At 35.8% G+C, this 15,315-nt stretch overlaps 2 protein-coding genes and 1 long non-coding RNA gene across 3 annotated transcripts; 1 reads left to right on the plus strand and 2 right to left on the minus strand.

The window, feature by feature from the left end:
* Positions 1–861: 861 nt before the first annotated feature.
* On the minus strand, positions 862–7,410 carry tsr (Cofilin/actin-depolymerizing factor homolog tsr). Its single transcript, XM_046635712.1, has 3 exons — positions 7,256–7,410; positions 2,250–2,492; positions 862–1,648 (listed from the first exon to the last, which is right to left on the minus strand). Exons 1-3 carry the CDS (start codon positions 7,256–7,258, stop codon positions 1,448–1,450), a joined length of 447 nt encoding a protein of 148 aa, XP_046491668.1. The 5' UTR covers positions 7,259–7,410; the 3' UTR covers positions 862–1,447.
* On the plus strand, positions 5,081–9,536 carry LOC124223579 (uncharacterized). Its single transcript, XR_006884326.2, has 2 exons — positions 5,081–5,231; positions 6,805–9,536. It is a non-coding gene; the product is annotated as an uncharacterized lncRNA (long non-coding RNA).
* Positions 8,794–14,943, minus strand: Rtf1 (RNA polymerase-associated protein Rtf1). The gene is made up of 7 exons (XM_046635701.2): positions 14,275–14,943; positions 13,599–13,869; positions 12,719–13,123; positions 12,399–12,639; positions 11,144–11,870; positions 10,629–10,902; positions 8,794–10,537 (listed from the first exon to the last, which is right to left on the minus strand). The coding sequence occupies exons 1-7, from the start codon at positions 14,353–14,355 to the stop codon at positions 10,431–10,433; spliced, it is 2,106 nt and encodes a 701-aa protein (XP_046491657.1). The 5' UTR covers positions 14,356–14,943; the 3' UTR covers positions 8,794–10,430.
* Positions 14,944–15,315: the final 372 nt, after the last annotated feature.

Consider the following 15,315-nt stretch of genomic DNA (forward strand, 5'->3'; position numbering starts at 1 on the left):
TTGTCTCAGTTTAGGTTCAACATAAATTGTTCCATATTTTAGTATGTCCATTCCTTCAAAAAATTTTCTCAATATATTCACAAATTTATAAAAATTCTGAGCGCATTACATGAAATCTATCATGTTGATGAGTAATTACAGTTTCTTGACAATCAAAATAATTGAATAAGATGTTTGAGCCAAAGATGTTTTTTGTACGAATCCTGAGAATACAACGCAAAATTGAGAATGCTGAATAATTAACACGTCAGGAATAAGAGAAATAATTATTAAAGAATGTGGATAATGAGGGATTTTAATTTTTCTCCAATTTGAAGACATCCATTCTTTATATAGCTGCTTGAATTAGTACAAAAAATTACTGTCAGCTTAAATATTGCTAAAAAAAAATTGAAGTGGACAGTCTTCAACAATTTTGGTCTCCGCCTTATGAAAAATCATAACATGCATTTTCAAAAATTTTTCATGGATTGGTTGTTCTTATTTTTGATGGGCTAAAAGCAAGTAGCGAAATGCTATGGAGAAACATAAGACTTGGCGATTCCAGTTGCATTTCCCTGCACATGCTAATTTACTAAAGAGGTAAGCAGAATAAAGTTAGAAGATTCAAGAAGTGTAATGAATATCGAATTTTTCAATTTCTTTAACACTACGCGGTTTCTTGGTAGTATACCAGTAACAAACCCACTTAGTTTATGTTCTTGGATAATTAGTCCGAAACCAGGAAATTGTTTGTGGTGAGAGCGAGTAAAGATAACAGTTGGTCATTCATCAATGACGATAAAATTTCCAGTTCTAATCTGTACACGATATGGAAAAGTTATTGTATGTGTAGGCGTGATTAAAGTATAACACAATGAATCATTATGAAATGAGTTTAATTTAAACATTATACAGCCTGTGACAAAAACGAAATATTCTTGTCAATTATGATTACTGCAGTTCAATTGATTTGTTGTTCCGATTTTTTTTCCTTCTGAACTGATGCATACATTTTCTTCCCCTCTTCTTTTATTTTTTCTTTGACTGCTTTTCATAACTCAATAATAATAATTATTACATTATCTTTAATTGTAATAGCAGAATATTAATTAATATTAATATTATTATTATTATTATGTATATCAGACAGATTCACACAACGTTCACAATATGAAAACAAAAATGTTTCCCCTCGTTTGCTACGCCCTTCTTTGTAATCAATCAAAGCCTGTACCCATCAATCAATCCTTCACTCCCCCCCTCCCCTCCCCTCATTTGCTGAATAATAAATGTATGTAGCATGATATCCAATAATAATTGGCTGAAGAGTGAAAAATATGTAAAAAGTGAACCCCTGAAACGTTTGATGGTAGAGTACAGAGCGATATATGGGGTAAGGGATTTTTTTTGTTTCTTCTTTATTTAATAATAATTATTATTTTTTGGGTTATTGGAATTAGTCTTTTTAATTCCGGTCATTGGCTCGAAGTTTCTCTTCGACAGCCTCCTCGGATGCTTCTGCTAGGTCCGTTGCTTGAACAGACTTGTGCACACCGACCAAAGATTTTTTCAGGGCATCAAATGAGCTAGAGTACAACATCTTCTTCTTAACTCTAGCAGTATCAGGGCACCACGACATCAGGAAAAGTTTTTGTTTCTTGGAAGCCTAGTGAAGAGAAAGAAATCAAATGTATTTAGTGATCAAACTGTATTTTCGATTTAAAATAAATGTATGTAATGCTGATAGTTGTCATTTCAGGACAGAGTATAAATATCAATAATATAACTGTGCAGCTAATAATACCACAATGCGCTGATAATTTTAGTTTTGACTCAGATTCTACTCGTAATATTGTTAGATGCACGTATTGTATAATTGGTACGTTAAGCAAATTGTGCGCACCATATGCAACCGCGTGAAATGATGTTTCAATCAGCAAAATATAAACCATTTGCAATTGCTTATAATCATCGGGTCTTGGCTTTGGTTTTTATGGCAATATATTAATCAAGAATTCTGAAAAAAAATTTAGAAAAAAGTGGACGATAAATTTTTCAATCCCAGATATACCGAGATTTAAAAGTTTCACTGAGAATAAAAAGCTAGGAGTTCAAATATGCTAGTATTGGCTGCACTTATCTTATTGACTCAACGATCATAGCAAAGCAAACAACAAATACCACAAAGAAAAATTATTATTGCAACAATGTCTTAGACAAATTATGTTCAATAGTCAATTTCGACTCAACGTTGAAAGAGGCTTTACCTCTGAGGTTCCCTGACATTGATGGGTATATTCAAAATCGAATAGACCATAGCGGCATTCTTCAGGACCGCCCTTTTGCAGGTCTTCAAGGAAAGCATCGTAGGTTGCTTCTCGGGGTGCAATCACTTCTACGTCGATCTGCTTCTCATCTTTGATATGGAAGATCACATACCGATGTTTTTTGTCCTTCTTTATTTCCTCGTATGTCGTCTTGCAGGCGTCTGCTACAGTCACACCAGATGCCTGCAATCATCGTTAACATTATTTTATTATTCATTCATCTATTCCTTTTTGATTAAATGCATGAGACAAAATATTCCCTGTAGCACAGTGAAACATCGTTTTCTATATTCCCCACAATAAAGAAAGTAAAGCAGTGGTAAGTTCTTGGTTAATGATTAGATTTTTGCGGTTATTCCGGAAAAAATAGATATAAACTTTTCGAAGAACAACCTTTCGAAGCTTTGGTGATTTTTTTTTTTGTAATTACTTCAGTTCGTTTTTTAGAGTTTTAGTTCACTGAAAAAAAACCATTACTGTCATCTATTTGATTTATGTCATTACTGATGACGTTAAACTTCACAATGTTAATATAATTATTTAATTAATTATTTAATCTCAATATTAAGATTGTTAGAAATAGCGAAACATATTCATACTTTGCAAACTCATCAACTCCATCAGTCATTTGAAAGTTTTAAAATATGGACTTTTGTTTCAATTTGTCATGCAAAATTTAACAATGCTAACTTCATCTTCGTTTTTATCGTGATTTCTATCGCATATTTACGTAATATAACATTGACATATAGGATAAACGCTTTCCTGAATTCCAAGTTCAATTTCCGCTTTTTTAACCGATTATACCTATGTTTAATACCGACGATCAGCAACCACGACCAAACAGAGAAAATACTGAAATACGTTATTCTTGAATTTCGGTAATCAAGCATTCATTTGAATTTATATTGTGAAATAAAGAAATAAAAAAAACTACAGTTTTATTCATTTGCGCGAAGCGAAATAGCACGAGAAAATAAGATTGCATACATTCGATTAAGAAAGAATCTCCAGATTCTTTCGCACATTGCTGTATTTATTTGTTGTGAAAATAACAATAAAAAAGAAAAGAATAAATCGCGCATCAGTAATCGGTATAGAACGAAATTTGACAACTTTCAGCAATGTAACACGTTTCCGAACGCCGAATGACGCAGCGCCAAGCACCGCGCGTTGTGACAATTCCTGTTTAATTACTGTCAGGCCCTGAGCTAGAATCTACGACCGTGTTCGTAAATTGACTGACAGTACTGAAAATTCGCTAGGACGGAGTCAGAGCTATTCACGAACTTGGAAGCGCAAAAGAGATAAAAGATTGCTGACAGTACTGTCAGTCAATTTTCGAACACGGCCTACGTACAGTGTACACACGAGCAGTTGTATACATGGATACAAAGCCGCCGTTAAAGGATCAGCGATCTTTATTAAGGGGATACCAAATACGGTCAAGTTTCGAAGGTCATCGACACACGCGCACGCGAATAAAATTTTACAATCAGGTTCGTCGTCTAGTTTATGCCGCGTACTTAGGGCGTGTTCGGAAATTGACTGAAAGTACTGTCAGTACTGAAAATGGTACAGTCCAAGTGACGTATACTGTAGATTTTCAGTACTGACAGTACTTTCAGTCAATTTTCGAACACGCCCTTAGAGTGCGTTCCGAAACTCCCTAGGACTGAAACGGAGCTAGTCACAAACTCGGCAGGGTAAAATAGATAAGAAAAAAAGAAAAAAACTGTTGACAGTAGCTCTGTTCGTTTTAGTTACACTTTCTACACTTTTTACACTTTCCCTAGGAAAGGGCATCCTAAAGGGCACCTTCCATTGGCTAGATTCAGGAAAAGTGTAACTAAAACAGAGCTAGTACTAGGAGCTAATATCGGCACGCACCCTTAGCCTAAATACTGCGGTCTACATATACGGCTAACACACAAATGATCAAAGTTTATAGCCACAGGTACATTGGCAAAAAATGTAACACTGCAATTTGTAATTACGCGGAATGTTCGTAAAATCGTAAAAACAAAACAGGTCCAGGAATGGAAATTGCAGAGTTTATATACGTATGGTTATTTTTCGTACAGCGAGTGATCGAGTCACTGTGGTTACCGCCTGCTTCTGCTGTTTCTCGAGAGGGTTAAGAAAATAACTTTGGAAATAGATCGTCCGTTTCTCTTTTAGCGTCAAATTCGCGCGTGGGAAGGTTTTATTTTTGTTTGTCTACCTACTTCTAGTCCAGCCGTACGATCAGACGTCGTTCGTCCGTCGTCTCTCGCACGTTCCACTGAGATAAAATTAAATCTTCATCCAAAACTACAAGCTTAAATCAAAGGATTTGCGCTATCGTTTTTCGAAGCTTTGGTATATTTAACCTTTTTGTTACATGTATGTTACGATGTATTAGAAATATCTGGTTTGCATATAAAACGAACTATTGTCATTTGTTGTTTTTATTAACCACACAGAGATGGTCAGGTTATTAAAATTACGTCGTATTATTCGGGTAAATTTGTTGGTTTCTGAGGCGAGAACAAATTCAACGGTTACCGCATATCCGAGACATAGTAAATCGACAGTTGGTCCAGAGACGCCAACTCGACCGGCATTATAAATAATATTCGGTTTTAAGCGAGCCAAGTGGAAAAGCGCCCACTGCTCTCTAGAAATATTTATAAATTTTGAGATCGCGGTAATTGAGTAACATCGTACGAATAGTTTGCGTTGCTGCATATACGTTATACTAGTAGCGGCAGCAAAATGATCGCGACGAACTTATTCAGTCATAGATTAAAATATAAACATTTCCCATATTTGTTCTCCAGTAATTATGTACAAGAAAAGTTTATATTATTTTCCATTGTTCTTTTCATCATCATTAATCGCGAATCGCAAATAAGAATTTCGGTGTAAGCGTAGGCGTGGGTGAGTATAAACAACGTAGATAATACTATGCTGCTTATAAGGTATCAGCAAAGATAGCTGATAACAGAGAATAAAAAATTGCAATGATCGATTAATTATATATTCGAAGATATGATCACCACGGTGGATTTTGAAAAGGCAACAAATATCTTACGATTAAGTGACTATCGCGGTGCAAACAGACAACCGCAAAACACTCCCATTGTTCCGAGTGACTCATTTAATTCTTACTAGGTTGAAGTTAGTAATGTTATCGTTGTCGTGATGAAACATTGGGAAAAAATATTTTAAAAAACTATCTTCTTATTTTAAAAATGATTTTCAAGGAGCTAAGATTGCAAAGTTTGAGTATATTTTGTTTTATTACGGTTTACTGAATTTCAAACAGTTTCAAAACAAAATAACGGTTTTTCTCCAGCATGAATCGATACGATAACGTTGTTACTAACTTCAACATGATCAATTCTTGCTTGTACTCGAAAGTGGATATAAGAAGCAGCATAAATTACGCATGCACGTGATTTTTCAGCGTTGGTTTGCCGGAGGGTTCTTCTCAATTTTCGTGGCTCACGACTTATGTTTGTATGTCTGTACGTAACGTAGAATGCAGCTAGATGCGATCGATATTTCAGTCCGGTAGGGTAAAAGGGGAGGGTGAAAAGTAAGGGCGAGAGGCGTAGGAGGGGCGGCGGCACCCTTAGGGCATTAAAAGCTTCTGCAAGGTCAGACGAAAGGTGATTCATACTAGCCGCCGCGGGGCCGTTGGGTTGCGTTAAGTTGAAACGTGAAAAAGCCACGTTGCAAAATGTCATTGAACTTTTCGTTCGTCTCTACTGACCACTTACACAGAGACCTTAAGGCGCAAAATAATTATCACCCGACTATCGCAAACCGGCTAACTTGATGCTTATTTCAATTTAAAAACACTACGACTTCCGATACGATCGATCGCAGCGTTACAGAGAAGCGGGAACGAAATATTTTTTTTATTCTGATAATAGTCGTCGAATAGTACGCCGGCTTTGGTATGGGCGTCTCGTTCTTATCAGTAAAAATAATTACATATACGCGTAATTATCAAAGTATTCCCGCATCTGTCAAATAAGTATGTGCGTTTTTGTACGACTACATATTTGGATAATTCGTTGTTCCGTTTGTTTATTGTCCATATTCTGATTACTAGGAGTACACAAATTAAATTGCTGGAATGATGTGTCAAATGAACGGAGTGCTAAATAAATGCCGTTAAGTATGCTCGCATACATATTATATTACGCTCTGATTAATCATCCGACGTGGAAATAACCACTCGATAATCTTGCGAACGTGCGGTTGGAGAGTTTTCAATTTGAATTAACAGGGTGGTATGTTGAGATTACCTATTGATTTCGTACTACCCGTATGATAACGTGTACAGGAAATTTTAAAGATACGAAATAGGAAACCAGAAAATGTTGCGATATTTTTTAATCAGCAATTTGGTCGTCGCTCCGAGTTGAGGAACGGATGAGAGTTGATTCATATCCTAACTCTAGCGTGACGAATTTTCCTGGAAAGTCTGATCATGTTACAGTGAGTGAGCGAGCGGGCTGCCAAATGACATGTTCTCGTACATACAAAAGTGAAGTGATTAATCATATCAGCGTATCCTGGAAGAGGAGGAAGGAGAGACAAGGATAGAGAAGAAAAATCCCAACCTCGACACTGCGAGAAGTGATAATTCATCTCACGAGGACCTGCGACAATCTTTTACCGAAATGTTCATCGCGACTAATAACATATTTCAGGTGCGATAAATTGGGAATGCGGGGAACAAGCGTTTAGCCCAGGATTCACGTTCGATATCCGTTACCCGGGATGCACGCAACGAGAATTGCGGCTCCGGTGTTAAAGGCAACGGTATAAATGGCGACCGGCGTGATTCCTTCGGGTAAACGTGAGAAAATTAACGATCCAAGTACGCAATTGCCGGGTTAACGAACCGCATCTATGTGGAATAAATTTATGCATAGATTAGTATTTACCATTTTGAAATCTCACGGAATCCAAGAAGCCAAATAAATAAGCACTTTTCACCACTTTCACGGGTTCTCGATTGAGTGGAACTGGATAGCTCTGTCCGGTTGGGGGTCGCGCTCAAACGGGAAGGGAGTTTCCTTTCCCTGTGTATCAATGCGCGTGACGACTCCTGATTGGCTGTTGAGACGATTCCAATTCGGCTGATAGCTGTCGTTATTTTTTTCGCTCATTTTCAACCGGTCGAATGATTTACGTCCAGGGGATTTATGCTTGTGGATTATATCGATAACGCGTTATTTTCGTGTCTCATTTGGCGGAACGGTTGAAATTATTTACGTATATTGTGCCTCATGTACACGCCGGTAGGACTACTTTTCGCGGCGCAGTGGCGTAGCACGGTTACGTCAGTAGTTTATAGAATCACTATTTTTTAGTCGCAGTATCCATCCGCGAACTCACTCGTGTTTTGATTACGATCAAACTTTAACTTAGGGATGATGCCACTGTATCTTGGTCGCCAAAAGCGGCCCTGAAACCAGGTGGAATAAATTTTTGCCAATAGTTGTTAAATAGTCATCGATATGATGTGTCATTTTGTTTGGCCAATCAGAGCCATCGAAATGGGGAAATTACCTTATATGGGCAGCGGTGTGCAGCTGACCCTCGTGCCGCGTGCGCACGACCCTTCTCATCGAACTGTCAATTTTCAAAGCTTTGTTTGTTTCAAAAATCACTAATTCACTGTCAGCTCTATTCGATTAGTCAAGAATTATAATTGATTCATTGAAAATTGTATTTGATTCAATTCTCTGATTTACTTACGCCAGAATTTCATTAACGAACATTCATACAAAAAAAAAGTGCAATTGCCCAGACAAGATGCGATGATGCAAACGATACTTGCTATAAACTAATTTCGGCTGCTTTTCACTATTTGAAAGTTACTTTTTGGCACGATTGAAATCTTGATTTTACAAACTTTCAAATATCAATGCGTTTGTGTTTGATCTCTACATCTAAGTATTGGAATTAAGGATGATGTTTGGCAGCTGATCTAAAAACCTTTTTATCAAGCAACCTTTCCTTAAATTTGTCGTGTAAATAAATGAATTATATTGTAGCTATCAGGGCTTGCAAAAAATTTTACATTTGTATTGAATGTTAGAATACTATTTAAAATAATTATATTCGCAGCTCGCCTGTAGCTTGGTCATCGTGGGTGTTACAAATTTGTATTGAAAGAGTGTTATTGAGATTGGGAGTAACAATTTTTAATGATAGTATTTTTTTTTTCTTCACATACACTGATTGCCGAATGAGATAAGAATTTTGTAATTGATTTTCTTTCGTGCTACATAATTTATTTCTAAGAAATGTTTGATTATTAGATGTGTGTTTGCAATTCCAAATTGCAGAATAATTTGATCACAATGTGCGAATTTACTTTTTTCATTTTAAATGGCTATGGGAGACGTATGACACATAAGAAACGAAACTCAAATTGATTAAACTTAAAACAATCAACAAACTTCTTGGAGGTTGCTTTTGGAAATAGCACTTTATTTAAAAAACAATGGCGGTACACATTGTTCATCTGCTGTGGTCTTCAAATCATCCCAAAAAAATGTCACATAACTATTTGTAGTAGACGATGTGCCCCCTGTCGCCTTGAAGACGATAAGTGCAATAATGCGCTCTTGGTACTATGTGGTTACTTGGGTACTTGGTAATGTGTTATGAATATGTGTCATACACACGTCAATCACCAAAATATAATATCTGCCAACAATTAGGTATGTGTACTATATAATTTTTACGTCGCATTAACCAAGGTAATTGTTCAATCATATTCCACAACCACCTAAGATGTCGGTTTTTCACGAACTTAAATTTAGCGTAGCACTTATTCGCCAATGAAATATCATACTTACATATTATTACAGGCTAACACTTACATATGCATAGATCCATACGTGGAATTAAATTACATACAGTAACAGTCTCCTATTGTACTATTAGCAGACTACGCAGTCAGTCAAGTAACCAATAGTTTCACTATTATAATCTCATTATCAGGGGAAAGCCACGGTTTACAATGTAATACAAATTTTTGCTGTGAAAATTTAGTTAGATAATATTATTAATATAAAACGTTTCTTTCTGATTATTAAAGGACAATAATAATAATAATTGGAAAATGTTTCAAGTTGCTCGTACTTTGTTAATTAATGCAACAAGCCTAAACTAAGAAACCACAGAACAGCTTCAAGGATCCACGCTCAAGAATCATTAAAAGACTGAGTCCTTTGAAACCATCTAATTAAGAATACGGATTATAATTTGTTGTACTGTGACGACGCGAAGAATCAAAAGGAAATAATAGTAATAATAAAAATAAACTATATCAAAAGATCCTGTTTTGTGTACTTTAAATTTAATTCTATCATCATACTCTTTAATAATACTAATATCATCATTTGCACAACCCAATCAACACATGCACACATAGAAGTTTTTGCATAGAAATATTTTTTGTTTTCGTTTCTTTGATTTCAAATATTTTTAGAATAATATTGTAAGTATAATTTACGTTATTAAAGATAAAACAATTGTCTAAATATTCATTACTCAGTATGTCCAACTATTTCCTCGTCTATCTAGTAATTTTTGTATTTTACCAAATTTCTTAATTTAAATATGTTTAACTTCGATTTACACGGAAAATCTCAATTACGGTATATCTGATGTAGTGGTGTTAAATTTTCATGTTATTATCGTTGTTACTATTCTTTGTTTTGTCTTCTTTGATTCATCACTATCGTAATAGAGATGTGATGCATACTTTTTATTTTACACTACACATTTATGAAACCGTAACGTATGCCAATTACAGTATAGTTTCACAGTTACCTAGTCGACTTTTTAAATCTCCACCTAGAACTTTGTCTGCTACGAAGCAGTGAAGAACAAGATTCTTCGTTAATAAAGAAAACAAAAAAGAACGATACAGGCAAGTATCATCAATTTGAACAGCAACCTTGATAACTCAAATTTTTTTCATCTCAAACACGTACGATCCCAACGTCTACAATCGCCATGGATGATTTTACAATTACAAGTTCACAACGTTAATTTATTGGTTAAATATTTTTCCAATATTTTTACTAGGCGTATAGAATGTTAGATTAGACCACGTTTCTTCTTATAATCCTCCAAGTTCAAAGATCGCCGGGGTCCCGTATCTTTAACGTTGCTTACTGGTTTCGGTAGAACACTGACTGGATTGCCTAGAAAATTTTTTTTCGAAAAGTATATAGTTGCCTATAAAAATATCTCGCATTTTCTCATACGAATATTTGATAGGGACACATTACTTACTAGGTAAAGGTACTTCTAGATCTATCGTAATGTCAAAATCGTGAGCATTGAACAAATCCTCGCTTCCAGATTTCTTTTTTGCCTCAGCATTTTCCTTATCGTTATTTGTTGTCGGCGCATCATCCGTTTGCTGAGGGCTCCCCTTATTCCCAGAGTTATTACTAGGTACTGTGGCTACCTCCTCTTCATCTGGTTTGAATACCATTCTTGGCTTTGTACTCCGTCTGGTAAATGGATCGTCAATTTTTTTACCTTTGTTAGCCTTAATTTCTTCCTGTTGAAATGAGGAATTTTGAGTCAATGCAAAATCAAGAGAAACGAATAATTCCATGCAGTGGGATATTGAGAAAGAAATTTATCTTTTAAACGGAGATCTTGTTTCATCATGTGAACCACAATGGCATTCATTGAATATTCTTTACGTTATGGAAATTGTAAAAAAAATTTCCGAAAAATCTGAATATTTTCAAGGTATGTAAATGAATGAGAAAGTTACTTAGTGAAAATTAGCTTACCATGATTGCTTTCTCAGCTTCTTCAACGTTTCGCTTTCTATTGCGATCATTGATGTACGAAATACTGGAAATAGTGGCAGTTCGCATTTTGTCTAGTTCCGAAGCCCGTTCTTCCAGTTCTCCAAGCTGCAGATTAAGTCGACTCGCCGTTTCATCATCACCTCTGCAATTTGCTGCGTCTCTTTCTCTCATCAATTGAGCCTTCTTCATAGCATAATTGGACGGGTTTTGCTTGAATCTTTCTTTCTCTCTGACTATTTTCTCTATATCTTCTTCTTTAAATTCATAAACAAGCGCTTCCTTTATATCCTTCAGTTTGTGTTCAATTTCGTCAAACGTTGGCAATGAAATTCCTTGCAGTGCACATGTCTCTTTCCATTTGAAGAATTCAGTCTCTGTGAATTCTTGATTAGAGACGAATTCTAATCGAAAAACTCGCTCCTGTGCTCCGTGTCTCAACTTTAATCCCTTATTGGTTCTTGTACCTCCCAATTGGTATATTTTACCCGTTTCGCAAACCCCACTAATTTCAGCTACACGGTATACGGGTTTACCATTGTTATTACCAATCCCAATACGGACAAAACAGCCTTGTACGACTCGATCGAAGAACGGAAGGTGCACGAATCTTTCCATTTTGTGACGTGATAATCTAACTTTGTTCAGATCGTCCTTAGTGTTCACATAAATTGGCTTCTTTGGTCTGGTCTTGGTGCTAGTTACAGATCTGTATTTGAAATTGATTAATTTACGTTTAGTCAGAATAATTTTTTAGCTTTCCATTCCTGACAAATTGTATTGCTGTGTAAAAAATCAGAAAAATAATAAATAGGTGATTCGAACTGATAAAAAAGTTACTCACGAAGATATTCATTTTTAAAATTCAAAGAGAAGTGCTTAATCTTTTATTTATGGTATCTTTCAATATCTTCGTTATTTTGAGAATTGAAGAATAGGAAAATTCGTATACTTCATATATGTGAACAATTTGCCGATAATTCCATATTGCTTTAGATTGAAAAATAAAAAAGTAGTGTATAATATTTTGACAAAACTACAGACAGTAAAAAACAGGCTAAAATTAATAAATTTAAAAATCACTGACTGTTTTAAAATAACACATTTAATTGTTATATTATTTCAAGTTCAGTTGTAAAGGTACCAAATTTTGAAAGTCTAAGAAATTTGAGAAATAGTTAATTTTTTTAGAAACTTAATTGCTCAGTTATACGTTTAAGAAAGGTGGAATACTTACTTTTTGTCCGTCTCTGAGTCTGAATCTCTGCTGTCACTAGACGAGGATCTACGTTGTGATGTGGTTCTTGCAGGTTCATCTTCTTCTTGGCTGTCTGATGATCCACTATCATCTGAATAAATATCTGAAGCTTTGAGCTTAGTCTTGTTAGAACCGCCTTTGTGATCATCTTCTAGTTCCTCTTCCTCAGCATCTTTGGATTGCTGCTGCTGCAACTCTATCCTCTGCTTCTCTTTCTCTTCTACACATAAAGTACATGGATTAATTTCAATAAACATTGAAATTATTGTCAGTGTGAATGAATTGTGGGAATGGTTTACCTCTTTCTTTTTTCTCTTCACGTCTAGCCTTGAGCAGTGACATAGCATGGAATTTCTTGTCTTGCTTTTCTTCGATCGTCTTCTTACGATCTTTGCTTCTCTCTTTGGGATCAGGAGCTCGATCGAACTTCTTTTCATCTGTACTTTTATCCTTCTTTTTAGACTCTTTCTGCTTTTTCAGCTCCTGTTTCTTGGCTAGGCGCAACTTTTTCTCTATCTCAAACCTGGTCTTCATAATTTCTCGCTGTTCTATGCGCTTGAAAATTTCCTGCTCCCGTTCTTTTTCAGTCATCTGTGCAAGACGGGCCTGATCCTCCGCATCTCCCATCAATTTATCATCATAACCATCGTTGAATTCTTCCTGACTTGATTCCGAATCACTTCCATCGGAATCAGAGACTTCTCCTAAGAGTTATAAATTTTTATGTCAAATAATCTGGAAGGCAAACTAACATTTGATACCGGTAAGTTATGATAATTCTTATATTTTGACCAAAATGTAGTAAAAATTTTATTTTTCGAACTAGTCTTGATTAAATCCAAAAAATTTGTACTAGTGTAGGCCGAATAAAGAATCTCTGATTTTTGCAATAGATGTGCCTAGACATTGTTGTTTTTACAACTTTTTGCTCTTATCTAGAGTAAATTCGCTGCAGTGGATTATTAATTTTTTGTACAGCTCATTACAGACTTTAACATGCATCATATTGTTCTAATACAGTATTTAAATGCAGTTGTCCTGATTTTCTTCAAGGAATCTTTTCAATCATTTACACAATTCACAACAAATTCACAACAACGAATGAATATGAGTGAAATATCCTCAATTTCGTTTGCTTGGTAATGAACAAAATTTTATGATATATAAACGAATGCCAACCTTCTTCGGGCTCCGATACTTTAGCGTCATCTTTTTCACTCGTGCTATCATCGCTGCTCGACTTGGTAACTTTCCTCTTACTACGTTTGGCAGGTTGCTTTTTCTTCTTGGTTTTTGAACCGCCCTTCGCACCCCAATCATCATCAGAGTCGGAAGTATCGCTGTCTGCTTGCTTGGCTTGTTTAACATCACTGTGAGTAGCATCTTCGTTGTTCGATTGGGAGTCTTCCTGTGATTTGCCTTTTTTCTTCTTCGCCAGAGAGAGTAAATCCTGTTTGCAGTAATAAGTGAAACAAAGATTGATAAAATCTGAGAGAAGTAATGAAAATCGATGAGCAGAACCGAAAAGAAAAATATCTTGACCTTAATAATCAAATTGGAATAAAAACTAATGTATTATCATACAGAAAAAAAACGCCCGACAGCGAATGCATCATCGTATAAGATTGAAGCTTTGAGGTTAGATGGTAAAACACAAAATACTGCATCAATCGAGCATTTGTATTCTTTAAATATACGATACTGCAGCAGGACAGATGCGTTTTTTATGAAGAGATGGTTTCTTACAATAGCTCATTTCGTACACGTGTGTTTATTTTTTTCGTAATTCGGTCACGGGCGATTTTTAAAGGCGGTAAAACGAACCAGGCATATCTTGTAAAGGTTATATTCTTACGTTATCCAGGTCAGATCCGCTTTCCGACGCGCTTCCACTGCTGTCGGAGTCGATAAGGGCATGATTTTTTCGTTTCGGCATACCGGAGGTTCTTAACTTAAATATCAAAACGACAATGAAGTTCGGTATTGCTTTGTTTTCAGCGTAGAAAGATGAAAATACCCGCACGTCACGGCGATGAGCGAGGAACACAAACGGAACCCAACTAATACGAACAATGAACAGGAGTGCAGAATGCCTAGCAGGCCTAGCGCGCCCGAGAGAACAGTTCCGCGGACTTCTCACAAAAGTAAATTACTATGAAACCTACCCTTACTAAGTTATAAAAGACAAGAACATAGGGAATTAAATTTTTGTAACGTACGTCGAATCATTTAAATATACCATGATTAAGCTAATGTTTACTGCGGCGAAGAAATTTATACACTACTAATCACGGAATACAAAATTGTGACAGTGTGTGCATCCATGTATGTATAGGTATACGTATATCGAACTACGCATGGAACGCTGTGTGGCAATGAGTACTGAGTTGTCGAAAACTAGCAATAAGTATAATATGCCAAACAAACGAGGGCGTACATTTCTTGTGCTAATGTCTCATTATTTCCACTTTGTACGGAATTCGCGGGATATAATGGGCGCTTCCCTTTTCCATCAATTTTCTGACACAAATCGACACCAAGTGATTTTATTGGTTGGATCTAACGGAATAGGCCAATGAAATTACTCGGTGTCGTAATGTGTCAAACAATGATGTAAAAGGAAAGTGCCCAACGGCAAAGCTGGTAACGTTACCGCCAAAGCGATGAATGGCCGCATGTTCGATGGTGCCAACACATATAAAATTCAAAATTAAAAATGTTCTAATTGTATTATTTTTATTTTAAATATATTGGAAAATTTTTCGCTTTGTGATTACTGAATACAGATTGTTAACGCTTGGTTTACTTTTCAAAAAATGAGATTCGAACGTAAAATCAGCTGTGAAAGACGTAATTCTGCTCATTGTCAGTTTGAACAGTGATTGTTAGAATGACA

The sequence above is a fragment of the Neodiprion pinetum genome, chromosome 7 (assembly GCF_021155775.2).
Source record: "Neodiprion pinetum isolate iyNeoPine1 chromosome 7, iyNeoPine1.2, whole genome shotgun sequence".
Taxonomy (NCBI): domain Eukaryota; kingdom Metazoa; phylum Arthropoda; class Insecta; order Hymenoptera; family Diprionidae; genus Neodiprion; species Neodiprion pinetum.

What these genes read in the sequence shown, in the direction of transcription:
- tsr (XM_046635712.1), bottom strand. An exon ending in AATGTCAGGGAACCTCAGAG is followed by an intron (nt 1,649 to 2,249) that starts GTAAAGCCTCTT and finishes TCTCTTCACTAG; the next exon opens with GCTTCCAAGAAACAAAAACT.
- Rtf1 (XM_046635701.2), bottom strand. Translation starts at nt 14,355, where the DNA reads ATGCCGAAACGAAAAAATCATGCCCTTATCGACTCCGACAGCAGTGGA. An exon ending in AGTATCGGAGCCCGAAGAAG is followed by an intron (nt 13,124 to 13,598) that starts GTTGGCATTCGT and finishes TATAACTCTTAG; the next exon opens with GAGAAGTCTCTGATTCCGAT. An exon ending in TCTAGAAGTACCTTTACCTA is followed by an intron (nt 10,538 to 10,628) that starts GTAAGTAATGTG and finishes AAAATTTTCTAG; the next exon opens with GCAATCCAGTCAGTGTTCTA.